Source organism: Zootoca vivipara, chromosome 2, assembly GCF_965207765.1.
Source record: "Zootoca vivipara chromosome 2, rZooViv2.hap1.1, whole genome shotgun sequence".
In the NCBI taxonomy this organism is placed as follows: domain Eukaryota; kingdom Metazoa; phylum Chordata; class Lepidosauria; order Squamata; family Lacertidae; genus Zootoca; species Zootoca vivipara.
In genome coordinates this window covers 119,522,732-119,548,527 of record NC_142584.1, presented here as the reverse complement: position 1 = coordinate 119,548,527, position 25,796 = coordinate 119,522,732, and the positions used below count along the sequence as shown (strand labels likewise).

Genomic DNA, 25,796 nt, shown 5'->3' with positions numbered 1-25,796 from the left:
AGAGAATAATTTTAAATTTTATTGCTTAAAAACACAAAGAATAAAAACACAGATATACAAAAGAATACAAAAATACAACATAATACAAATACCAAAGAAAAAATGCAACATCTAAAAACACACAGGTTTAATTTTAGCCATACCTATCATCGAAAAAGATACAGAATAAACACAGTTATTACATATAAACACAGATACTTCCCGTCCCTCTTATTATACATTTTTATATATCTTGTAGTTCACAGGTTTTTGCTTGTAATATCCTTTTTTCCTTTTATTTGAAGTTCTTTGACCCCTTGGAAAGCTTTTGCCTGTCGTGGGCCCCAGACCCAAGGTGCTTTTTTGTCCAAAAGCCTGTGCTTTTGTGTCCAGATTTTCACTTTTTGAAATATGGCCACCTAATTATCATCTTCTTCTCCTTCCAACATATATAAAAAAATAATAAAACATTAAACAGCTTCGCTATACAGGGCTGGCTTTCAGATGTTACTTATCTCTTTGGTTCAGGGGTCCCATAACTCCCTGCAACATTTATCCAATGGATATAGGCAGGCATGTCCAACAGGTAGATCATGATCTACCGGTAGATCACTGGACAATTGTGGTAGATCACTGGCAGATCACTGGCTCCCCCCAATCAGGCCTTCTTCCTCCCTAAAAAGCTCAATAACTTAGCCCTGAACCCAAAAACCAGGGCTTTCCTTCCCCCAAAAAGCTCCACAACTTTGACCTGAACCCCCCAAAAGGGGGTAGATCACTGCCAGTTTTTAACTCTGTGAGTAGATCGCAGTCTCTTGGGAGTTGGCCACCCCTGGATATAGGGACGTCCTATGGAAAACATGGATGATCTGGGATTAAATGAGAAACCAGGATGGCTTCTGTAAACCCAGGAGTGTCCCTGAAAAACAAGGACGCTTGGCGGCATTCGGAGGGTCTGGGAACTCCAGAGGGTCTTTGAAACTGAGCTGCACCTCCCTCATAACAAAGCCTAACTTTATCCATCAGCACCAGCTTTTTTGTTTTACAAAAGGTACGCACTGAAATGACACTGGACCAGCCATTAGGGTTGTCTTAAGTTACTGCTCTAAACCCCTTCCAAGGAGGAGGCTTTTCAAAAATATGGGTGTGTGTGTGTGTGGCCTTTTGCTGCCACTGGAAGGAATTGAACGCATGGATTTCTCACTCAATAAATGGGAATATACTGTACAGCAGATCTATGCTGCCTGGGAAGGGAATTTCTGCTTGCAGGGAGGCGGATCTCCTGCCACTCATCCCTCCCTCTGGGCCAATGAGCTCCGTTTCCTAGAGAGGCAGGAAGTGGGGTTTTTTTGCGGGGGGAGTAGAAGCGAAGTTGGAGGGGAGGGGGGGGTCTCCATGCACATCCCCGGAAGAGAAAGAGGCCTGCAGAGGAGGATGAAGAGGTGCCACGTATTTGGGGGGGCGGGGGGGCGCGAATTGGGGTTGGGGCTTGGCAGAAGAATTTGCATTTCCTCCCCCTGAACCTATAAACAGAGCAGCTGGGAAAGGAGAGGGGTGAGGGAAGAGGGGGGAGGGCAAGGAAGGGAAGGCTACCCACTTTCCGTTTGGGAAGGGAATCAGTAGGGGGGGGGCAGGATGCAGACCGTCCGTCTGCAAAGTGGAGTCCTCCCCCCCAAAAAACAGGGTTTGCATTGCAAGATCCTTTTTAAAGCGCAGAGATCAAGCCAGCCTCCCATGGTGGGGGGGTAGTGGTGGTGGTGGGGGCAAGACACTTGAGACGAACCACAAAAGGGTCCCCCCCCCCAGTGCACCCTAACTAGAAAGGGACTTTCAGCCCCACCCTGTGCATGTTGACTCAGAAGTCAGTCCTTCACCGTTCAAAGGGGTGGCAGCCCCATTCCACCTAGTGATGCTCCTCTCTCTTTAACAGCCTCCATCTCCCTTCTCACTGCTGCCCCCCTCCTGCCCCCCATCGCTCCCCCCAGGCTCTGCCTCCTGCGGCAGGGGAGGGGGTGAGCTCCTCCAGGACCCTGATCTGTCCCCCTCCGAAATCTGCTGCTGAAGCCCCTTCCTCAGTGGGGCGGAGATGGGGAGGGCAAGCAGGGGAGAGGAAGTGGAAGCAGCTGGAGAAGAGAGTGGCCTCTGGATTGGGAGAGAGGGGGAAGATTTCGAGTTCGGTGGGGGGTGAGAGATGGACAATGTCAAGGGACATCGGCCTCCGGAGCTTCCTGAGTAAGAAAGAGGCTGATGTGAGAAGGAAGGGTGACCCCCCCCCCAGCTCCCCTTTCAGAAATCCTAGTCTGGCAGGCTGAGGTTGCTTTGGCACAAAGGAAAGAGCCTTGTTGGGTTTCCCGTGTTGGAGGTTCAGTTGGGGAGCGTTTGCTGTGCTGCTTTTGTGCCCCAAAACTGGAGGGAAGAGGCGGGTTTTCCATTTCCTGAAGCTTGAAAAAGCACCTCATCAGTTTTCCTCCTGTTTGGCAAGGGAAACGGGCACATGGATAGGAGGATTTGAAACTTTAAAAAGCTTCAAGGCAAAGACTGGAGGAATTAAAGAAATGCTAAGGGACTATCTGCTGGTTCTGGCAGCCTCACTCCTGCCTGGCCTTGTCTCCATCCAGGTTGCCAGGAGGGTCTTATAATACTGTAGATGATCTAAAGCCCACCACCTGGGCAATGCTCACACAATAATCCTGCAAGGTGGGCCAGGATGACAGCCAGTTTAGTGTTTGGATCAGGGGTGGAGACCATTATCCAGCCTGAGGGCCACATCTGCTCCTGAGCAGCCTTCCAGGGGCCACTTTCCATTGATGGGAAGGCCAGAGGACAGAGATGAAGGGGCTATGGAGCTGACCATGAGCTTTGTCCAGGAGCTGCCTGCCTTCCAGGGATTTTTTCAAGCCAAACAAAAGCCCCCCAGGAGGCAGCTGGGAAGCATTGAAAAGAGGGTGTGGTGCTGGGGAAATTCCTGAGGGCCAGAGAGAGGGGGGGGGACTTGAGGGCCAATTTAGCCCCTGAGTCTGAGGTTCCCCACTCTGCAGTTTGGGTGCTGGGCTTACACCAGGGAGACCCAATCTCACATCCCCATGCTCAGGAGGGATGCCCTGTAGCCAGTTTGGACCCCCCCCCTGATTATTTCTCATCCTGTCCTTCCTCACAGTGTAGGGAGGATAAAAGGGTACACAACGCACACACACACACACACACACACACACACACACACACACACACACACAGAGGTTCCTAAGAGGAAGGACTAGGGGGCCATAAGCCACTGAACTTCGTATTTATGTCCCCTAAACTACAATCCATCTTAGCGCAGAGAGTGCTCTAAATCAGGCAACCCCAAACTTCGGCCCTCCAGATGTTTTGGACTACAATTCCCATCTTCCCCGACCACTGGTCCTGTTAGCTAGGGATCATGGGAGTTGTAGGCCAAAACATCTGGATGTTTGGGGATGCCTGCTCTAAATATTTCCATCTGCTCTGCTTGCATGGAGCTTCTGCAACCTGGTGCCCTCCAGATGTTGCTTTTCTTTCAACGGCAAATTCTGCCCATAATTTAGGAGTTTGTCTTGTTTTCTTCTAAATGTATCAAAAGGTCAGAAACTGGTTTCCTGTATGGCTGTTCGGAGGAAAGGAATAGTGAGGTCTCTATAGGTACTGACCGTAATGCTTCATTAAGAGTTTGGGATTTGAAGCTGAATGTCCTCTAAAGACAGACATCTTATAGTATTATAAAGTTCCTGTAGAAAGGATTACAGTGGTACCTCGGGTTACAGACGCTTCAGGTTACAGACTCCGCTAGCCCAGAAATAGTACCCCGGGGTTAAGAACTTTGCTTCAGGATGAGAGCAGAAATCGTGCTCTGGCAGTGCGGCGGCAGCAGGACGCCCCATTAGCTAAAGTGGTGCTTCAGGTTAAGAAAAGTTTCAGGATAAGAACAGACCTCCAGAACAAATTAAATTCTTAACCTGAAATACCACTGTACATCCTTCCACTTCTCTGCCTATGTAATTAGAATTTATGAGTATTAGTTTATTCGTATTGATATTTGTAATTTGTAACAGGTATACTATCTGTGTAAATTTCTCCCACCCTAATGAAATCCATCTTTCTGTGAACCGCCCTGAGACCTTCGGGTATAGGGCGGTATATAAGTTCAGTTAAAAATAATAATAATAATAATAATAATAATAATAATAATAATAATACAGTAATAATAATTTCTGCATTTTTCTCCTTAAAGAGAAGTTACCTGCATTGAAGTACATTGTGGCAACAGCTGAGAGAGTCCCAGAAGTGGCCCAGTTTACGCCTCCTTCTCCTCCTCCGTCCTTTTCACTGGCAACGCAATGGCCTCTGGTAAACCCTCTGAATGGTGTCTTCTTAAAGATGGAGTGGAAAGAGGAGCCAGGCAGCTTCCTCAGGTAGCGAAAGAGCAACAGGAGCAGGTAGGAGGGAAGAGGCACAGATGGGACAACCCAGCTTCCCTCTGTGTTGAGTGGGGATGATGGGGATCTAAGAGAAGCTCTGTTTTCTTCTTCCAGGCCCTCTTGACCTTTGAGGAGGTGGCTGTGTTTTTCACGGAGGAGGAGTGGGCTCTGCTGGATCCAGGCCAAAGAGCTCTGCACAAGGAAGTCATGGAGGAGAATTATGAGATGGTGGCCTCTTTAGGTAAGAGCAGATTGTTATCCCTCTTGGCTGCTAGACATTGAAAGAGTGAATCTGCTGTTTGAGCCATTTATTCATGCTGTGTCTTCTTCTTTGGTGAATCCTCATGGCCGAGTAAGATTGTCTTCCATGAACATGATCTTAACAGTGTGTCCGTAAGTAACAATAGAGTCCAATTCTGGATCCACACATCTTTCCGCAGTGGGGACATAGGCTTCCGGGCAGGAGTTAATCACAATGAGAGTTTGCCAAACATGCTGTCCTCATAGCTTGTGTCTCCGTTTTGTCCGGAGTTTGTGCTTCTTCAAAGTCTATGATGCCTTTGCTAAAGGCCATTCTCCAATTGGATAACAACAACAACAACAACAACAACAACAACAACAACAACAACAACAACAACAACAACAAATTTATTTATACCCCCTCCCCCCAAAAAAATCTGGTTGGGTTTCCCCAGCCACTCTGGGCGGCTCCCAGCAAAATATTAAAGGGAGCGCTCACAGGCCAGTGTTTCCCAATTTTCTGTGCTTATATGCATTTTTTAGATTTGCCTTTAAACCTCTTTTGCTGTCCTCCGGTACATCAATTTCCATTTTAAAGTTGGGAATAGAGTTGTTGTTTAGTCGTTTAGTCGTGTCCGACTCTTCGTGACCCCATGGACCATAGCACGCCAGGCACATCTGTCTTGCACTGCCTCCCGCAGTTTGGTCAAACTCATGTTCGTAGCTTCGAGAACACTGTCCAACCATCTTGTCCTCTGTCGTCCCCTTCTCCTAGTGCCCTCAATCTTTCCCAACATCAGGGTCTTTTCCAAGGATTCTTCTCTTCTCATGAGGTGGCCAAAGTATTGGAGCCTCAGCTTCACGATCTGTCCTTCCAGGGAGCACTCAGGGCTGATTTCCTTAAGAATGGATAGGTTTGATCTTCTTGCAGTCCATGGGACTCTCAAGAGTCTCCTCCAGCACCATAATTCAAAAGCATCAATTCTTCGGCGATCAGCCTTCTTTATGGTCCAGCTCTCACTTCCATACATCACTACTGGGAAAACCATAGCTTTAACTATACGGACCTTTGTCGGCAAGGTGATGTCTCTGCTTTTTAAGATGCTGTCTAGGTTTGTCATTGCTTTTCTCCCAAGAAGCAGGCGTCTTTTAATTTCGTGACTGCTGTCACCATCTGCAGTGATCAAGGAGCCCAAGAAAGTAAAATCTCTCACTGCCTCCATTTCTTCCCCTTCTATTTGCCAGGAGGTGATGGGACCAGTGGCCATGATCTTTGTTTTTTTGATGTTGAGCTTCAGACCATATTTTGCGCTCTCCTCTTTCACCCTCATTAAAAGGTTCTTTAATTCCTCCTCGCTTTCTGCCATCAAGGTTGTGTCATCTGCATATCTGAGGTTGTTGATATTTCTTCCGGCAATCTTAATTCCGGCTTGGGATTCATCTAGTCCAGCCTTTCGCATGATGAATTCTGCATATAAGTTAAATAAGCAGGGAGACAATATACAACCTTGTCGTACTCCTTTCCCAATTTTGAACCAATCAGTTGTTCCATATCCAGTTCTAACTGTAGCTTCTTGTCCCACATAGAGATTTCTCAGGAGACAGATGAGGTGATCAGGCACTCCCATTTCTTTAAGAACTTGCCAAAGTTTGCTGTGGTCGACACAGTCAAAGGCTTTTGCATAGTCAATGAAGCAGAAGTAGACGTTTTTCTGGAACTCTCTAGCTTTCTCCATAATCCAGCGCATGTTTGCTATTTGGTCTCTGGTTCCTCTGCCCTTTCGAAATCCAGCTTGCACTTCTGGGAGTTCTCGGTCCACATACTGCCTAAGCCTGCCTTGTAGAATTTTAAGCATAACCTTGCTAGCGTGTGAAATGAGCGCAATTGTGCGGTAGTTGGAGCATTCTTTGGCACTGCCCTTCTTTGGAATTGGGATGTAGACTGATCTTCTCCAATCCTCTGGCCATTGCTGAGTTTTCCAAACTTGCTGGCATATTGGGTGCAGCACCTTAACAGCATCATCTTTTAAAATTTTAAATAGTTCAGCTGGAATATCATCACTTCCACTGGCCTTGTTATTAGCAGTGCTTTCTAAGGCCCATTTGACTTCACTCTCCAAGATGTCTGGCTCAAGGTCAGCAACCACACTACCTGGGGTGTACGGGACCTCCATATCTTTCTGGTATAATTCCTCTGTGTATTCCTGCCACCTCTTCTTGATGTCTTCTGCTTCTGTTAGGTCCTTACCACTTTTGTCCTTGATTATGGTAATCTTTGTACGAAATGTTCCTTTCATATCTCCAATTTTCTTGAACAGATCTCTGGTTTTCCCCATTCTATTGTTTTCCTCTATTTCTTTGCATTGCTCATTTAAGAAGACCCTCTTGTCTCTCCTTGCTGTTTTTTGGAAATCTGCATTCAGTTTCCTGTATCTTTCCCTATCTCCCTTGCATTTTGCTTGCCTCCTCTCCTCCTCTATTTGTAAGGCCTCATTGGACAGCCATTTTGCTTTCTTGCATTTCCTTTTCCTTGGGATGGTTTTCGTTGCTGCCTCCTGTATAATGTTACAAGCCTCCATCCATAGTTCTTCAGGCACTCTGTCCACCAAATCTAAATCCTTAAACCTGTTCCTCACTTCCACTGTGTATTCATAAGGGATTTGATTCAGATTGTATCTTACTGGCCCAGTGGTTTTTACTACTTTCTTCAGTTTAAGCTGGAATTTTGCTATAAGAAGCTGATGATCTGAGTTACAGTCAGCTCCAGGTCTTGTTTTTGCTGACTGTATAGAGCTTCTCCATCTTTGGCTGCAGAGAATATAATCAATCTGATTTCGATGCTGCCCATTTGGTGATATCCATGTGTAGAGTCGTCTCTTGTGTTGTTGGAAGAGAGTGTTTGTGATGACCAGCTTGTTCTCTTGACAGAACTCTATTAGCCTTTGCCCAGCTTCATTTTGAACTCCAAGGCCAAACTTGCCAGTTGTTCCTTTTATCTCTTGATTCCCTACTTTAGCATTCCAGTCCCCTGTAATGAGAAGAACATCCTTCTTTGGTGTCATTTCTAGAAGGTGTTGTAAGTCTTCATAGAATTGGTCAATTTCACTTTCTTCAGCACCGGTAGTTGGTGCATAAACTTGTATTACTGTGATGTTAAAAGGTCTGCCTTGGATTCGTATCGAGATCATTCTGTCATTTTTGAGATTGCATCCCATTACAGCTTTTGCCACTCTTTTGTTGACTATGAGGGCCACTCCATTTCTACTACAGGATTCTTGCCCACAGTAGTAGATATGATAGTCACCCGAACTGAATTCGCCCATTCCCTTCCATTTTAGTTCACTGATGCCCAGGATGTCGATATTTATTCTTGTCATCTCATTTTTTACCACATCCAGCTTACCCCCATTCATGGTTCTTACATTCCAGGTTCCTATGCAATATTTTTCTTTACAGCATCGGACTTTCCTTTCGCTTCCAGGCATATCCGCAAAGCTGAGCGTCCTTTCAGCTTTGGCCCAGCCGCTTCATCAGCTCTGAATCTACTTGTACTTGTCCTCCGCTCTTCCTCAGTAACATGTTGGACGCCTTCCGACCTGAGGGGCTCATCTTCCAGCGTCATAACTTTTATATGCCTGTTGTCTTTGTCCATGGAGTTTTCTTGGCAGGGATACTGGAGTGGCTTGCCAGTTCCTTCTCCAGGTGGATCACGTTTAGTCAAAACTCTCCACTATGACCTTTCCATCTTGGGTGGCCCTGCACGGCATAGCTCATAGTTATTCAAGCCCCTTCGCCACGACAAGGCATTGATCCATGAAGGGGGGGAATAGAGTAGTTGCTTTCAAATACGATAATCAGGTATCCGAACAACATGACCAGTCCAACGAAGTTGATGTTGAAGATTGTACTTTATAGCAATGCTGTACTTTTGTCAGTAGGCAACTCTTCATAAGCTGATATTGTGTTATGAGTTCCCCAAAAAAAACCTAAAAAGGGAAAATCTACAAAGAGCCTGAAAGGTTAGTAATGGTGGCATACGGTTTCCTTTATTTATTAGCTTTTAATGGGCTCTGTTTTACTTATTCCCCATATCAGAGACTCTGATACTCAAGTCTGAGCTCATCTCCTCGCCTGGAACAGCAAAATGCAGGGATGTTGTCCTGGAACAATTGAGACATACAGAGTTCCACTTTGCTGTGAGGCTGTACCTTTGTATGTCTCCTTTCAGTGTGTAGGAATATAAAAAAGCCCTTTTGGATCAGAACGAGGGCCCATCTTTCCCAGCATCCTGGTGGAGGTTTAGGTGATGTGTACAGTTGGTTGGAATGTATCACAAATCAGGGAGGAAGGAGAAGAATGAATACAGAGGCGTAGCAATTTCAGAGGAGGAAGAAGATGGAGAAAGTGTTTCCTCCAGATGTTGCTGCACTACAACTCGCACCATCCCTGATCGTTGGCCATCTTTACTTGGGTTGATGCTACTTAGAGTCCAACCACATCTGGAGGGCCGTGGATGCCTCACCTCAGCATATAAGGTTTCTCTTGGTGCCAAGTGTTAAATGGGATTTAAAGTTAGAACTGGATACTAAGGGTTCTTGATATTATTTTCAGATTTCCTTTCCTAAAAATGTCGTACATGGGAGAGGGAGGAATGCTAGAGGTGTTAAAATAAGAGAAAGTGCTGATTGGTCTGCCTGCATGTTTATTTCTCTTGTTTGCTTCCTTGAATACATAACAATATTTTCTTTTCCCCAACTTTCAACCAGGTGATGGAGAAGGCAATCAGAATTATGAGGGGCCATCTGTGAAGTACTTCCGTGCAAGTGAAGACCTTAGCACACATCTACAAACTAACACAGGGGATAAACCTTTTAAATGTATGGAGTGTGGAAAGAGCTTCAGTGGGAGTCAAATTTATACTCAACATCTACGGACTCACACAGGGGAGAAACCATTTTGGTGTATGGAGTGTGGGAAGGGCTTCAGTCAGAGTGGAACCCTTACTAGACATCAACGGATTCACACAGGGGAGAAACCATTTAAATGTATGGATTGTGGGATGGGTTTCAATGAAGGTAGAAAACTTACTAGACACCAACTGATTCACACAGGGGAGAAACCATTTACATGTAAGGATTGTGGAAAGAGCTTCTTTGAGAGGAGAGTTCTTAGAACACATCAACGAATTCACACAAGGGACAAACCATTAATATATAAGGAGTGTGGAAAGAGTTCCAGTCAGAAACAACAAATCAACAATCAACAAATTCACACAGGGGAGAAACCATATAGATGTATGGAATGTTGGAAGGGTTTCAGTGAATTTGCAGCACTTACAAGACATCAACGAACTCACACAGGGGAGAAACCCCTTAGATGTATGGAGATTGGGAAGGGTTTCAGTGAAGGTGCAACACTTACAAGGCACCACCGAACTCACACAGGGGAGAAATCATATAGATGTATGGAGTTTGTGATGGGTTTCAGTGAAGGTGGAAAACTTGCAAGATATCAACGAACTCACACAGGTGAGAAACCATTTAAATGTATGGAATGTGGGATGTGCTTCAGTCATAGGGGAAAGCTTACAATACATCAACGAACTCATACAGGGGAGAAACCATATATATGTACGGAGTGTGGGAAGGGTTTCAGTGTAGCTGGAAAACTTACAAGACATCAACAAACTCACCAAGGGGAGAAACCATTTAGATGTTTGGAGTGTGGAAAGGGCTTCAGAGAAAATGGAAAACTTACTATACATCTACGAACTCACACAGGGGAGAAACCCTTTAGATGTACAGAGTGTGGAAAGAACTTTAGTCACAAAGGAAATCTTATCGTACATCAACGAACTCATACAGGGGAGAAACCATTTAAATGTATGGAGTGCGGAAAGAGCTTCAGTCAGGGTGGAAACCTTACCGAACATAAACGAACTCACACAGGGGAGAAACCATATGAATGTATGGATTGTGGGAAGTGCTTCTGTAATGGTGTAACTCTTAGAAAACATCAACGATCTCACAAAGAAGCAACAGTTTAAATATTAGGAGTGTGGAAAGCTTTCCAGTTATAATGCAGTTCTTAATTAACACGGACTCTCACAGGGAGGAACCCATTTAGATGTATGGAGTGTGCCATGTCTTCCCCCCCAGAGTTCACTTTGTCTCTCATATCAACAAACTCTTATAGGGAAAGTGCATTGTAAATGCATGTAGTGTGTTTTGTTTTCGTATTTGTATGGAATGTTGTACATGTATTAAAGCAACGAGGGTAATGTCTCATAATATAATACTAAGTATAATGAAAGATACAGTGTACTAGTTACAGGTAGGTAGCCGTGTTGGTCTGACCTTCCAGCAGCACCTTAGAAACCAACTAAGTTTGTCATTGGTATGAGCTTTCGTGTGCATGCACACTTCTTCAGATACACTGAAATAGAAGTCCCCAGATGCTTATATATAGTGAGAGGGTGGGGAGGGGTATTCTCAGGAGGGTGGTGGGAATGGGTGATTGACTGATAGTTGTTGACGACTTCAGCTCTCTATATTGGACAAACAGGCCAAACCCTACGCCAAAAGATAAATGGACATAAATCTGACATCAGGAATCACATTTACCACTCCTATCAGCCAATCACCCATTCCCACCACCCTTCTGAGTAATACCCCTCCCCACCCTCTGACTATATATAAGGGTCTGGTGCCTTCTGTTTCAGTGTATCTGAAGAAGTGTGCATGCACACAAAAGCTCCTACCTATGACAAACTTAGTTGGTCTCCAAGGTGCTGCTGGAAGAAATTTATACAATGTACTGTTAGGGATGTGCAGAATGTGACTCTCGAGGGCTCATTGTGAGTGAACATGTGCTGAGAGTCCATTGGTATTTGATCTTTGGCAGACATAGTTAGGAATGGAGAGTTGTGAAAAGTAGAACACAACGGTGGTGTTTAGGAAGCAGGATAGGCTCTGGAATCCTGTAACTGTAGAATTGAAAGGGACTCTAGTCTAGCTCCCTGCTATAAGAACAGTAGCATTAAGACCATTTTTATAATTGCAATAAAGGAAGAATGAAAACACAGAAAGACTGAAAAGTAATCCTTAAACCATCCTACGTTGTTTATGTTTTACAAATTAATTGTTTTACATTACCTTCTCATTCATGGTTACATGTCATGTCTGGGAGTCCCCCCCTCCCTTTTGGTAGTTGAGCAGTTGGTAGTTTTCTAGTCTTTTTATTACCTTATGTTGCTACCACCAATAGGCAACTCCTCGCAAGGATTGCAGTTCTTACCCACTTCCAACAGGGCGTCCCTGCTTCTCATTTTTTTCTTTGACAGGCACATATATCAGAGAGTTTGGGGAGGGAGGGAGTTCCCCCCACTCTGGTTGGTGTATTGGTTAGGTGCCTCCCTCCTTACTGTTTCCTAGCTACTATCTCAAAGCTTGGTAGCTCCTGTCTCAACTGTGCAGCCTCTGAATCTGCCTGTCTCTCTGCTTCATGAAACTCTGGGAGGGGGGTGGGGGTGGGATCTTTCCTCTCCTCTTCTGTTAGAAGCTGATCTTCCTGCGATTGCATTCCCCCATCCTCCGATTCACACCAGCCCCTGACGGGAAGAGCCAACATGGGGAGGGAAGGTGGCACAGGAAAATGTGGGCATTGCCAGTGGTTTCAGGAGAGCCATTTCCCTGCGGAGAGAGGAATCTTTCTGCCCACATAACTGGCCCATCTTTCAGAAATCTGTAGAAAGAGCAGGAAGTATAGGAGGCTGAAAGCAGAGTTCATCTGGAGCTTCTCCCTCTGCCAGCATTGAGCATTTGCCCATGACATAAAGAAGCCACAGCAGGTGCTGCAAGCTGCCCACAGTTGGACTTCACCCCCAAAGGCATCCCCCTCCATCGCCCCCCCCCCGAGACAGACAGATGCCAACAGGGGGCTCTTTGCCTGCAGAGGCTTTCACCCGGGGCCTTCTTCTGCATGCAAAGCATTGGATTTGAGACCTTTATTTAAACAACGTTCATTTATTTAAAGTAAATACACCTTTGTCCAGTGTGATGAAATCACAAAATGATCACTCCAATCCTCAGTCCCACATCACAGTCATGTTGGCTCCCCCAATACCCTCAATAGGAACCTAATCATTATATGCCCTCCACAAATACCTCTGTGATGATGATGATGATGGCATTAAAATATCCTGTTCTTCAATCAAGGGAGAAAAAGAGAGACCAGATTTTGTCAAAGGTATCTTTTTGGAGATACCTTTGATTAGACACCAATGATATGTTAGGCGTTCTGATAGAGCAATGCTCCAGATGTTATTAATCCAAGCCTCTATTGTTATTTTAGAGGTTTTCCTCCATCATGGGCAATGACTAGTCTACCTGCTGTGAACAGAAATATTTATTCTTTAGATTGAAGCGTAGAATACGGGGTCAAATTTGGATATAATAAGGCAAGTGCTGAGTAAGGACAGATAGATTGTTTAGAGATTTTGGAGGTCAGATAAAAAGCTCTTCCCCAGAAGACATGGACCATGCTACACTCCCACCAAACGTGAAAATAGGAATGAGACCTTCTGCATGCAAAGCAACTGTTCTGACCCTGAGCTGCACCCCCCCCCCGCCCCATAACAAAGCTTAACTTTCTCCATCAGCTTAGGCTTGTCTTAAGTTACTGCTCTAAACCCCTTCCCAGGAGGAGGCTTTTCAGAAATTGGGGTGGGGGGGGGGTCCGTCTTTAATCGCCGATTGCAAGAATCGAACCCATGAATTTCTCACTAAATACCCGGGAACATAGAGCTTCCCGGCCTGGAAGGGCATTTCTGTTTGCAGGGAGGGGGAGGCGGATCGCCTCCCCCTCCCCCTCCCCCTGGGTCAATGAGCTCCGCTTCCTAGAAAGGCAGGAAGGTATTTTTGGGGGGAGGGGTCTCCATCCACATTCCCGGAAGAGAAGCGGACTTGGAGAAGAGGATAAAGAGGTGCCGCATATTTGGGGGTTATTTGGGGGTGGGGGAGTGGGAGAAGGATTTGCTTTCCCTCTCCCTGAATCTACAAACAGGGCACTTGGGAAAGGAGGCGGGAGGATGGGGGGGGGAGGAGAGAAAGGAAAGCAGGGAGGGGCTTCATGGATGCAGCCCATCCTTTTGCAAAGTGGGGTCCTTCCCCACCAACAGGGTTTGCATTGCAAAATCCTTTTTGAAGCGCAGAGATCAAGCCAGCCTCCCATGGAGGGGGGAGGGGAGGGGGCGAAGACACTTGAGACGAACCACAAAAGGGTCTCCCCCTCCCCAGTGCACCCTAACTAGAAAGGGATTTGCAGCCCCACCCTGTGCATGTAGACTCAGAAGTCAGTCCTCCTCCGTTCAAAGGGGTGGCAGCCCCATTTCACCTAGTGATGCTCCTCTCTCTTTAACAGCCTCCATCTCCCTTCTCACTGCTGCCCCCCCCCACTGCTCCCCCCAGGCTCTGCCTCCTGCGGCAGGGGAGGGGTGAGCTCCTCCAGGACCCTGATCTGCCCCCTCCGAAATCAGCTGCTGAAGCCCCTTCCGCAGTGGGGCGGAGATCGGGAGGGCAAACAGGGGGAGAGGAAGTGGAAGCAGCTGGAGAACAGAGTCGCCTCTGGATTGGGAGAGAGGGAGGAGATTTTGAATTGGGTGGGGGGGTGAGAGATGGGGAATGTCAAGGAAGATAGAGACTGATGTGAGGAGGAAGGGGGAGGCCCCCCAGCTCCTCTTTCAGAAATCCCAGTCTGGCAGGCTGAGGTTGCTTTGGCACAAAGGAAAGAGCCTTGTTGGGTTTCCTATGTTGTGGGTGCAGTTGGGGAGGGTTTGCTGTGCTGCTTTTGTGCCCCAAAACTGGAGGGAAGAGGCGGATTTTCCATTTCCTGAAGCTTGGAAAAGCACCTCGTCAGTTTCCCTCCTGCTTGGCAAGGGAAATGGGCCCATGGGTGGCAGGATTTGAAACTGATCAAGGCCTTAGGAGCCCTTTAAAAAGCTCCAAGGCAAAGACTGGAGGAATTAAAGAAATGCCCTCCCCCCAGCTGGACTTGGGGGAAAGAGGGGTGGGTGGGTTTTTGATGCTGTTTCTTTCCAAAAAGAGGCCTCTCCAGATATCCTCTTGGGACTTTGTACGAAAGCAGGATCAAAGCACCCAGGAGTGGGAGATCTGGCCTGTCTTGCAGGATTGGCCCAGCGCAGAGGTGCTGAGGGACCTTTTCTGCCTGTTCTGCCAGCCTCACTCCTGCCTGGCCTCATCCCCATCCAGGTTGCCAGGAGGGTCTTATAACACTATAGGTGATCTAAAGCCCACCACCTGGGCAATGCTCACACAAGAACCCTGCAAGGTGGGCCAGGATGACAGCCAGTTTACTATTTGGATAACGGGTGGAGACTATTATCCAGCCTGAGGGCCACATTTGCTCCTAAGCAGCCTTCCAGGGACCACTTTCCATTGATGGGCAAGGCCAGAGGACAGAGTTGAAGGGGCTATGGAGCTGACTCCGAGCTTTGTCCAGGAGCTGCCTGCCTTCCAGGGATTTTTTTTCCAGCCGCCCCCAAAAAACCCAGGAGGCATATGGGAAGCATTGGAAAGAGGGTGTGGTGCTTGGGAAATTCCTGCGGGCCAGAGATAGAAAGAGAGCCAATTTAGCCCCTATGTCTGAGGTTCTCCACCCTGCAGTTCGGGGCCTGGGCTTACACCAGGAATTGATGTTAGCGCATTGGAATCCATGTTAGCACATAGAGTGCTCTAAACATTTCCATCTGCTCCGCTTGGAGGGAGCTTCTGCAACCTGGTGCCCTCCAGATGTTGCTTTTCTTCCAATGGCAAATTCTGCCCATAATTTAGGAGTTTGCCTTATTCACTTTATTCTAAATGCAGCAAAAGATCAGAAACTGGTTTCCTGGATGGCTGTTCGGGGGAAAGAAAAAGGGAGGTCTAGAGGTACTGACCTTAATGCTTTCTGCGAAGCTTCATTAAGAGTTTGGGATTTGAAGCTGAATGTCCTCTTATCTCTCTCTCTATATATAAATGTAGGCATTGCGCACACGGATGAAACAGCCTTTTCTCCATAACCGCTGAACCGAACTGAAACAAATTTGGGCACAACGTACCTTGCCCATCAGGGAGGCATCTGGCATTAAAAAATTATCAAAACACCACACCTTTCACACCTAAAATAATGATGAAACACAAAAAAGTGGCGCCCCTATTACACGTCACCAACAGAAGCTCTGAAGACTCCAGCAGCATCCAATAGAAAGCCTGATCGCACGCTCCCACCTCCAAAGCCGCGTCGCCAAATCCGCAAAGGCAGATTGCGCGCAGCCATCGCTGCTTCAAACACCTGCCCGCCATTTTTGCCGCGCCGCAATCCACTGCCTACAGCCACTGGTGCCTCACATTGCAGCCTCAAACGGCTTAAATCTCGCCTCCACACGAGGCCCCACTGCCGGGAGACCACTCCCGAACCGCCACCGTCTGAGAATATACCAACCCAACAGGGAGCCAGGCCTCAAGAAAGAATTCTCCCCTATCCCAGAACCAACCCTCCCAACACCCTTGACCGTTCCGTGGACCACGTCGCTGCCCATCAGCCGCAAAAGAGACAGGCCGAAAAAAATAAAACACCGACACCCACATCTTCAACACCAAGTCTCCCATGGCCCCTGCTTGATCTGCCACCCACGTCGCTGCCCGAGAACCACCCCACCCAGTCACACAGGCCTATCTGGAGCCCTCCACGCCGCTGGAGAACCGTGTCCTCAACGGATTGGGACCTTCCACAAACCTCCCCCCCCCCAACATGATAACTGTATTCTCCACTCACCCGACCCCTTACAAAACGCAAACCCCAGCCATAACGGACTTTCCCCCCTCTTACACAAGACAAAGCACATACAGAACGGACTTACCCCTCCACAAACCTCACCGCTCCAGAGGCCGACTCATCGGGACCCTCCACAAACCAACCAACCCCCCCACGATAACTATGTAATCCACTCAACCTACCCCTTACAAAACCCAACCAGAACGGACTTAATCCCTGGGATCAACAGAAGGCTCAGGCAAAGGTGCATACTGGGAAATATAACCCAGAACCTAACAGTTCCTTCTCCAAGGGAGGGGGCCAAGGTATGGAAATACAGGGGGGAGGGGCCAACACTCCCTGGGAACAACAGAGGACTCAGACAGGTGGGGAGGGGACTCGATATCTTATGAGTGGGACCAGTCACAGGGATGAAATGGAGGGGTGGGGGGGAGAAAGGGACTCGATAACTCATGGGTCAGGACTGAGTGGTATCAGTCACATGGATGTGCCGCGGGGGTGGGGGGAGGAGGGGACTAGATACCGCATGGGTCGGGACAGGGTGGGGACAGTCACAGGGATGAGCCGGGGGCGGGGTGGGGTGGGGACAGGATAACTCGTGTATGGACAGAGTGGGGGGAATCACAGGATAGAACCACAGCAATGTGTGCCCGGGTCAGCTAGTAGTATTATAAAGTTCCAGTAGAAAGGATTACAGTGGTACCTCGGGTTACAGACACTTCAGGTTAGAGACTCCACTAACCCAGAAATAGTACCTCGGGTTAAGAATTTTGCTTCAGGATGAGAACAGAAATCGCGCACCGGCAGCAGCAAGAGTGGTACCTCAGGTTAAGAACAGTTTCAGGTTAAGAACAGACCTCCAGAACGAATTAAGTTCTTAACCTGAAGTACCACTGTACATCCTTCCACTTCCCTGCCTTTGTAATTAGAATTTATGAGTGTTAGTTTATTCGTGTTAATATTTGTAATTTGTAACAGGTATGCTATCTCTGTAAATGTCTCCCACCCTAATTAAATCCATCTTTATGTGAGCCACCCTGAGACCTCCGGGTATAGGGCGGTATATAAGTTCAGTTAATAACAACAATAACACTAATTTATTCATTGTTCTCCTTAAAGAGGTGCTCCCTGCATTGAAGTACGTTGTGGCAATAGCTGAGAGGGTCCCAGAAGTGGCCCAATTTACACCTCCTCCTCCTCCTCTGTCCTTTCCACTGGCAACACAATGGCCTCTGAGACACCCTCTGAACGGTCTCTTCTTAAAGATGGAATGGAAAGAGGAGCCAGGCAGCTTCCTCAGGTAGGGAAAGAGCAATGGGAGGAGGTAGGAGGGAAGAGGCACAGATGGGACAACCCAGTTTCCCTCTGTGTTGAGCGAGGATGATGGCGATGTAAGAGAAGCTCTGTTTTCTCCTTCTTCTTCTTCCAGGCCCCCTTGACCTTTGAGGAGGTGGCTGTGTTTTTCACGGAGGAGGAGTGGGCTCTGCTGGATCCAGGCCAAAGAGCACTGTACAAGGAAGTCATGGAGGAGAATTATGAAATGGTGGCCTCTTTAGGTAAGAGCAGATTTTTATCACACTTGGCCACACATGTTTCTGCAGGGGGGGGACATAGGTTTCTGGGTGGTGGGAGTTAATCACAATGAGAGTTTACCAAACGTGCTTTCCTCATAGCTTATTTCTCCCGTTCTTCTGGAGTTTGTGCTTCTTCAAAGTCCATGACGCCTTTGCTAAAGGAGTGTTATTCAACTGGATATTATATATATATATATATATATATATATATATATATATATATATATACCTGCCCATCTGGCTGGGTTTCCCCAGCCACTCTGGGCGGCTCCCAGCAAAATATTAAAAATAGAATCAAACATTACAGTGGTACCTCGGGTTACTGACAGTTCAGGTTACATACACTTCAGGTTACATATTCCGCTAACCCAGAAATAGTACCTCAGGTTAAGAACTTTGCTTCAGGATGAGAACAGAAATCGTGCTCTGGCGGTGCGGCGGCAGCAGGACGCCCCATTAGCTAAAGTGGTACCTCAGGTTAAGAACAGTTTCAGGTTAAGAACAGACCTCCAGAACGAATTAAGTTCTTAACCCGAGGTACCACTCTAATAACTTCTAAAAGTTATTTTATTCTAAAAGTCATATACTGTAGTTGTTTATTTCCTTGACATCTGATGGGAGGGCGTTCAACAGGGTGGGCGCCGGTACTGAAAAAGTCCTCTACCTGCTTCCCTGTAACCTCACATCTCGCAGTGAGGGAGCGCTCGCAGGCCAGTGTTTCCTAATTTTCTGCGCTTTTTAGATTTGCCTTGAAAGTGCCTTTAAACCCCTTTGGTTGTCCACCAGTACATCAATTTCCATTCTTAAGTTGGGAAAGAGTGTTGTTGTTGTTTAGTCGTTTAGTCATGTCTGACTCTTCGTGACCCCATGGACCAGAGGAGGCCAGGAACGCCTGTCTTCTACTGCCTCCCACAGTTTAAATCTGTTATTATTTTCAGATTCCCTTTCCTTTCCTAATATTTTGGTACATGGGAGAGGGGGGAATGCTAGAGGTGTTAAAATAAGAGAAAGTGCTGATTGATCTTGCTGCGTGTTTATTTCTCTTGTTTTCTTCCTTGAATACATAACAATATTTTCTTTCCCCAACTTTCAACCAGGTGATGGAGAAGACAATCAGAATTTTGAGGGGCCATCTGTGAAGTACTTCAATGTGAGTGAAGACCTTAGCACACATCTACAAACTAACACAGGGGATAAACTATTTAAATGTATGGAGTGTGGAAAGAGCTTCAGTCAGAGTGCAAGCCTTACTAGACATCAACAGATTCACGGAGGGGAGAAACTATTTAGATGTATGGATTGTGAAAAGAGCTTCACCGAGAGTGGTGGGCTTAGAAAACATCAACGGACTCACACGGGGGAGAAACCATATAAATGTTTGGAGTGTGGAAAGAGCTTCAGTCAGAGTGGACAGCTTAGAATTCATCAACGGACACACACGGGGGAGAAACCATTTAAATGCATGGAGTGTGGAAAGAGCTTCAGGCAGAGTGCAAACCTTACTAGACATCAACAGATTCACGGAGGGGAGAAACCATTTAGGTGTATGGAGTGTGGAAAGAGCTTCAGACAATGTTCACACCTTACTAGTCATCAACAGATTCACAGAGGGGAGAAACCATTTAGGTGTATGGAGTGTGGGAAGGGTTTCAGTGACGGTGGAAAACTTACAAGACATCACCGAACTCACACAGGGGAGAAGCCATTTAGATGTGTGAATTGTGGGAAGTGTTTCAGTCAAAGCGGAGGTCTTACCCTACATCAACAAATTCACACAGCGGAGAAACCATTTAAATGTATGGAGTGTGGAAAGAGCTTCAGGCAGAGTGGAAGCCTTACTAGACATCAACAGATACACAGAGGGGAGAAACCATTTAGGTGTATGGAGTGTGGAAAGAGCTTCAGGCAGAGTGGAAGCCTTACTAGACATCAACAGATTCACAGAGGGGAGAAACCATTTAGGTGTATGGAGTGTGGAAAGAGCTTCAGTCAGGGTGCAACCCTGACTCAAAATCAATGGACTCACACAGGGGAGAAACCATTTTGGTGTATGGAGTGTGGGAAGGGCATCAGTGAAGGTGGAGAATTGACAAAACATCAACGAACTCGCACAGGGGAGAAACCATATAGATGTATGGAGTGTGGGAAGGGTTTTAGTGACACTGCAACACTTACAAGACATCACCAAACTCACACAGGGGAGAAACCATATAGATGTATGGAGTGTGGGAAGGGTTTCAGTGAAGGTGGAAAACTTAGAAGACATCACCGAACTCACACAGGGGAGAAGCCATTTAGATGTATGGATTGTGGGAAGTGCTTCAGTGAAAGCGGAAATCTTACCGTACATCAACGAACTCACACAGGGGAGAAACCATTTAAATGTATGGAGTGTGGAAAGAGCTTCAGGCAGAGTGCAAACTTTAACCAACACCAACAAACTCACACAGGGGAGAAACCATTTAAATGTATGGAGTGTGGAAATAGCTTCAGACAGTGTTCACACCTTACTGTACATCAACGAACTCACAGAGGAACAACTGTTTAAATGTTTGCAGTGTGGAAAGCGTTTAAGTTACAATGGAGTTCTTAATAATTTCCCACAGAATTCACTTTGTTCCTCATATCAACAAACTCAGATAGGGAAATATCAATTGTAAATGTATGGAGAATATTTGATGTTCTGGTGTTTTTGTGGAGTGTTGTACATATATGTATTAAAGCAATGAAGGTAATGACTCATAATAGTAAGTATAATGAAATATACAATGTACTATTAGGGTTGTGCAGAATATGTCTCTGGAGTGCTCATTTTGAGTGAACATGGGCTGAAAGTCCGTTGATATTTTGTCTTTGCAGAAAGAATTGGGAATGCAGAGTTGTGAAATGTAGGGTATGACAGTGGTGTTTAGGAAGAAGGATTAGTTCTGGAATCTTAGAACTATAGAGTTGAAAGGGACCCCAATGGTCTTCTAGTCCAATTCCCTGTTATAAGAACAACAGCATAAAACCCATTTTATAATTGCAATAAAGGAACAATGAAAACATGGGAAGGCTGAAACCATTGTTGTGCAGAAAGTAATATTTAGACCTTCATATATTGCTTAATCTTACTCAGCTACGACACAGGGGAATGTGGGGTTGCCAATGTTTGTTTGTTTGTAAAAAATATATATTTTTATTGAAGAAAAAGGATTTTTAAACAATACAGGTTACATATCTGATTACGATTTTGTGAAGAATATCAGAGCTTAATCAGTAAATGCCTCTGCTATGACCCACTGGGCCACTGTTCATATTCTGGAATTTTCCTATGTAACTGACTCTGTTCTGCGACCATTTTTTCGAGCCAGGAGATAGCAATGGCAGAAAGCTATCCTAGAGTTTATTAAATTATTGATAAATTTTTACAGTTTGGAAGAAAACTGTTACAGCATTTTATTCAAATCAAATCAATAACCTTTATTAGGCATGACTCAGCATTTTATTACTGAGAGCTTTATACACAGAAGAGCTGCAAACCGCTGCGTTTAAAGGCTGCTGTTAAAGAAGAAACTCTGCTGTATTTCATGAGGTAAAAAAACAGAGAGGCGCAAGGGAAACGTGAGGGCACCATTTTGTACGTTTCAGTTCTCAATCTTTATTAAAACTTACACAAAATTTCCCCCCTTTCCCCTTCCCATCCCTCCCTCTCCCACCCTCTAAAGACTTTCCTCAGCTCCCCTCTCTGATTTGTTAGTACATACTTTTTTCTCCATGTTATAAAATTATACATATCATTACCTTATCTATCATATGCTCTACTAATAAATTGTGGATGTTTCGTCAAAACAAAAGGAATCCAAATCCTTTCGTTGTCTTTTTAAGTCATTTGTGAAAAATTCCCATTCTTCTTTAAAGTCACGGTTGTCCTTCTCATGTAGTTTATATCTCAACTTTGCCAACTCTGCATAGCTCATTAGTTTTTCTTGCCACTGTTCTTTCGTTGGGATTTCCTCTGTCTTCCATCTTTGTGCTAACAGGACTCTTGCTGCTGTCGTAGAGTACATGAATAAGTTCTTTATTCATGGCAGGTCTTTGTCAGGTCTTGTCCTAAAATCCCAAACAAAAATGCTTCTGGTTTGTTTACAAATGTCATTTTAAACATCTTTTTCAATTCATTATATATCATCTCCCAAACACTAGCATTGCCAATGTTTTGTTTTGTTATTATATTATATTATTATTATTTTATTCCCTGCCCATCTGGCTGGGTTTCCCGCGGCTTCCAACAAAAGATTAAAAATACCGTACATTAAAACATCAGTCATTAAAAACTTCCCTAAAGAGGGCTGATTTCAGATGTCTTCTGAATGTCAGATAGTTGTTTATTTCTTTGACATCTGATGGGAGGGCGTTCCATAGGGCGGTGCCACTACCGAGAAGGCCCTCTGCCTGTTTCCCTTTAACCTCAATTGTTGCAGGGAGGGAACCACCAGAAGGTCCTTGCCCCTGGACCTCAGTGTCCGGATTGAACGACAGGGTGGAGACGCTCTTTCAGATATACTGGGCCGAGGCCATTTAGGGCTTTAAAGGTCGCACCAACACTTTGAGTTGTGCCCGGAAACATGCTGGGAGCCAAAGCAGGTCTTTCAGGGGAGTCATTGCCCATGCGGGGAGAGAAATCTCTGTGCCCACATAATTGGCCCTGTTTCAGAAATCAGGCAGTATAGGAGGCTATACTAGTCACGTTAGACTTGTGGGGAATAATAGGCCTATGAGCAGCAAACAAAAACAAACTTAGTTCTCTTTATATGGTAAAAAATCTTCAACAAGGGTCCAGATTGACAACATTCTCAGCAGAAATCCTGTTCTAAAAGCAGCTACCAGAATTGACACCCAGCCGTTCCTTACCACCCCCTTTGTATGCGTGAATAATAGAATTGTAGAGTTGGAAGGGGCCGCGAGGGTCACCGTATTCATCCCCCTGAAATGCAGGTACCACATCTTGATAATCCCTGACAGGTGGCCATTCAGACAGATGTTTATTAAGACTGCACCTGGGACTTCCTTCTGCATGCAAAGCTTTGCATCTGAGGCGTTCTGCATGCAAAGCAACTGCTCTGCCCCTGAGCTGCACCCCCCCCCCAAAAAAATAACAAAGCCTAACTTTATCCATCAGCACCAGCTTTTTTGTTTTACAAAAGGTATGCACTGAAATGACACTGGACCAGCCATTAGGGTTGTTTTAAGTTACTGCTCTAAACCCCTTCCAAGGAGGAGGCTTTTCAAAAATTGGGGGTGGGGGTGGTGTTGCCTTTCGCTGCCGCTGGCAGGAATTGAACGCATGGATTCCTCACTCAATAAATGGGAATATACTGTACAGTAGATCTATGCTGCCTGGGAAGGGGATTTCTGCTTGCAGGGAGGCGGACCTCCTGCCAATCATCCCTCCCTCTGGGCCAATGAGCTCCGTTTCCTAGAGAGGCAGGAAGTGGGGGTTTTTTTGCGGGGGGAGTAGAAGCGAAGTTGGAGGGGAGGGGTCTCCATGCACATCCCCGGAAGAGAAAGAGGCCTGCAGAGGAGGATGAAGAGGTGCCATGTATTTGGGGGGGGCGGGGGGGCGCGATTTGGGGTTGGGGCTTGGCAGAAGAATTTGCATTTCCTCCCCCTGAACCTATAAACAGAGCAGCTGGGAAAGGAGAGGGGGGAGGGCAAGGAAGGGAAGGCTACCCACTTTCCGTTTGGGAAGGGAATCAGTAGGGGGGGCAGGATGCAGACCGTCCGTCTGCAAAGTGGAGTCCTCCCCCCCCAAAAAACAGGGTTTGCATTGCAAGATCCTTTTTGAAGTGCAGAGATCAAGCCAGCCTCCCATGGGGGGGGGGTAGTGGTGGTGGTGGGGGCAAGACACTTGAGACGAACCACAAAAGGGTCCCCCCCCCCAGTGCACCCTAACTAGAAAGGGATTTTCAGCCCCACCCTGTGCATGTTGACTGAGAAGTCAGTCCTCCGTTCAAAGGGGTGGCAGCCCCATTCCACCTAGTGATGCTCCTCTCTGATTAACAGCCTCCATCTCCCTTCTCACTACTGCCCCCCTCCTGCCCCCCATGGCTCCCCCCAGGCTCTGCCTCCTGTGGCAGGGGAGGGGTGAGCTCCTCCAGGACCCTGATCTGCCCCCCTCCGAAATCGGCTGCTCAGTGGGCGGAGATCGGGAGGGCAAGCAGGGGGAGAGGAAGTGGAAGCAGCTGGAGAACAGAGTCGCCTCTGGATTGGGAGAGAGGGGGGAGATTTCGAATGGGGGGGGGTGAGAGATGGAGAATGTCAAGGGAAATCGGCCTCCAGAGCTTCCTTAGTAAGAAAGAGGCTGATGTGAGAAGGAAGCAAAAGGAAACAAGAATTTGCTTTTCGAGAAGAGGGAGGCCCCCCAACTCCCATTTCAGAAATCCCAGTCTGGCCGGCTGAGGTTGCTTTGGCACAAAGGAAAGAGCCTTGTTGGGTTTCCCATGTTGTGGGTGCAGTTGGGGAGGGTTTGCTGTGCTACGTTCGTGCCCCAAAACTGGAGGGAAGAGGCACATTTTCCATTTCCTGAAGCATGAAGAAGCACCTTGTCAGTTTCCCTCCTGCTTGCCAGTTTCCCTCCATATATAACACTATAGGTGATCTAAAGCCAACCACCTGGGCAATGCTCACACAAGAACCCTGCAAGGTGGGCCAGGATGACAGCATGTTCCGTGTTTGGAACAGGGGTGGACACCATTATCTAGCCTGTGGGCCACATTCGCTCCTGACCAGCCTTCCAGGGGCCACTTCCCATTGATGGACAGGGCCAGAGGACAGAGTTGGTGGAGCTATGGAGCTGACTCTGAGCTTTGTCCAGGAGCTGCTTGCCTTCCAGGGATTTTTTCCAGCCACACAAAAGCCCCCCAGGAGGCAGCTGGGAAGAGTTGGAAAGAGGGTGTGGTGCTGGGGAAATTCCTGAGGGCCAGAGAGAGAGAGGACTGAGGGCCAATTTAGCCCCTGGATCTGCGGTTCCCCATCCTGCAGTTTAGGTGCTGGGCTTAAACCAGGGAGACCCAATCTCACATCCTGATGCTCAGGAGGGATGCCCTGTGGCCAGTTTGGACACCCTGGTTATTTATCCTCCTGTCCTTCCTCACAGTGTAGGGAAGATAAAAGGGCACACACACAAACACACACACATATGTTCTTAAGAGGAAGGACTGGGGCCCATAAGCCACTGAACTTCGTATTTCTGTCCCCTAAACTACAATCCATGTTAGCGCAGAGAGTGCTCTAAATATTTCCATCTGCTCCGCTTGGAGGTGCCCTGCAACCTGGTGCCCTCAAGATGTTGCTATTCTTTCTACGGCAAATTCTGTCAGATAGTAGTATTATAAAGTTCCTGTAGAAAGGATTACAGTGGTACCTCGGGTTACAGACGCTTCAGGTCACAGACTCCACTAGCCCAGAAATAGTACCTCGGATTAAGAATTTTGCTTCTGGCTGAAAGCAGAAATTGTGTGGCGGCAGTGGGAGGCCCCATTAGCTAAAGTGGTACCTCAGGTTAAGAACAGTTCCAGGATAAGAACGGACCTCCAGAACAAATTAAGTTCTTAACCTGAAATACCACTGTACATCCTTCCATTTCCCTGTCTTTGTAATTAGAATTTATGAGTGTTAGTTTATTCGTATTGATATTTGTAATTTGTAACAGGTATGCTCTCTGTGTAAATGTCTCCCACCCTAATGAAATCCATCT

General features: G+C 46.6%; 2 protein-coding genes across 3 annotated transcripts; both read left to right on the top strand.

The window, feature by feature from the left end:
- Positions 1 to 1,307: 1,307 nt before the first annotated feature.
- Positions 1,308 to 11,739, top strand: LOC118081325 (uncharacterized). Of its 2 annotated transcripts, none has more exons than XM_088664075.1 (4): positions 1,308 to 1,421; positions 4,226 to 4,406; positions 4,527 to 4,653; positions 9,419 to 11,739. In XM_088664075.1, exons 2-4 carry the CDS (start codon positions 4,332 to 4,334, stop codon positions 10,696 to 10,698), a joined length of 1,482 nt encoding a protein of 493 aa, XP_088520201.1. In that variant the 5' UTR covers positions 1,308 to 1,421; positions 4,226 to 4,331; the 3' UTR covers positions 10,699 to 11,739. The 2 variants fall into 2 exon arrangements, with proteins under 2 accessions (XP_088520201.1, XP_060125224.2); XM_060269241.2 differs by having other exon boundaries at positions 1,324 to 1,421; positions 4,226 to 4,430.
- Positions 11,740 to 13,579: 1,840 nt separating this feature from the next.
- LOC148687211 (uncharacterized) lies at positions 13,580 to 21,904 on the top strand. The gene is made up of 5 exons (XM_088663995.1): positions 13,580 to 13,635; positions 15,692 to 16,789; positions 17,604 to 17,784; positions 17,914 to 18,040; positions 19,156 to 21,904. Exons 3-5 carry the CDS (start codon positions 17,710 to 17,712, stop codon positions 20,604 to 20,606), a joined length of 1,653 nt encoding a protein of 550 aa, XP_088520121.1. The 5' UTR covers positions 13,580 to 13,635; positions 15,692 to 16,789; positions 17,604 to 17,709; the 3' UTR covers positions 20,607 to 21,904.
- The last annotated feature ends 3,892 nt before the right edge of the window (positions 21,905 to 25,796 follow it).

Coding starts and splice junctions, on each gene's coding strand:
- LOC148687211 (XM_088663995.1), top strand. CDS start 17,710: ATGGCCTCTGAGACACCCTCTGAACGGTCTCTTCTTAAAGATGGAATG. Junction 17,785..17,913: donor GAGCCAGGCAGCTTCCTCAG/GTAGGGAAAGAG, acceptor TTCTTCTTCCAG/GCCCCCTTGACCTTTGAGGA. Junction 18,041..19,155: donor TGAAATGGTGGCCTCTTTAG/GTAAGAGCAGAT, acceptor ACTTTCAACCAG/GTGATGGAGAAGACAATCAG.
- LOC118081325 (XM_060269241.2), top strand. CDS start 4,332: ATGGCCTCTGGTAAACCCTCTGAATGGTGTCTTCTTAAAGATGGAGTG. Junction 4,431..4,526: donor CGAAAGAGCAACAGGAGCAG/GTAGGAGGGAAG, acceptor TTCTTCTTCCAG/GCCCTCTTGACCTTTGAGGA. Junction 4,654..9,418: donor TGAGATGGTGGCCTCTTTAG/GTAAGAGCAGAT, acceptor ACTTTCAACCAG/GTGATGGAGAAGGCAATCAG.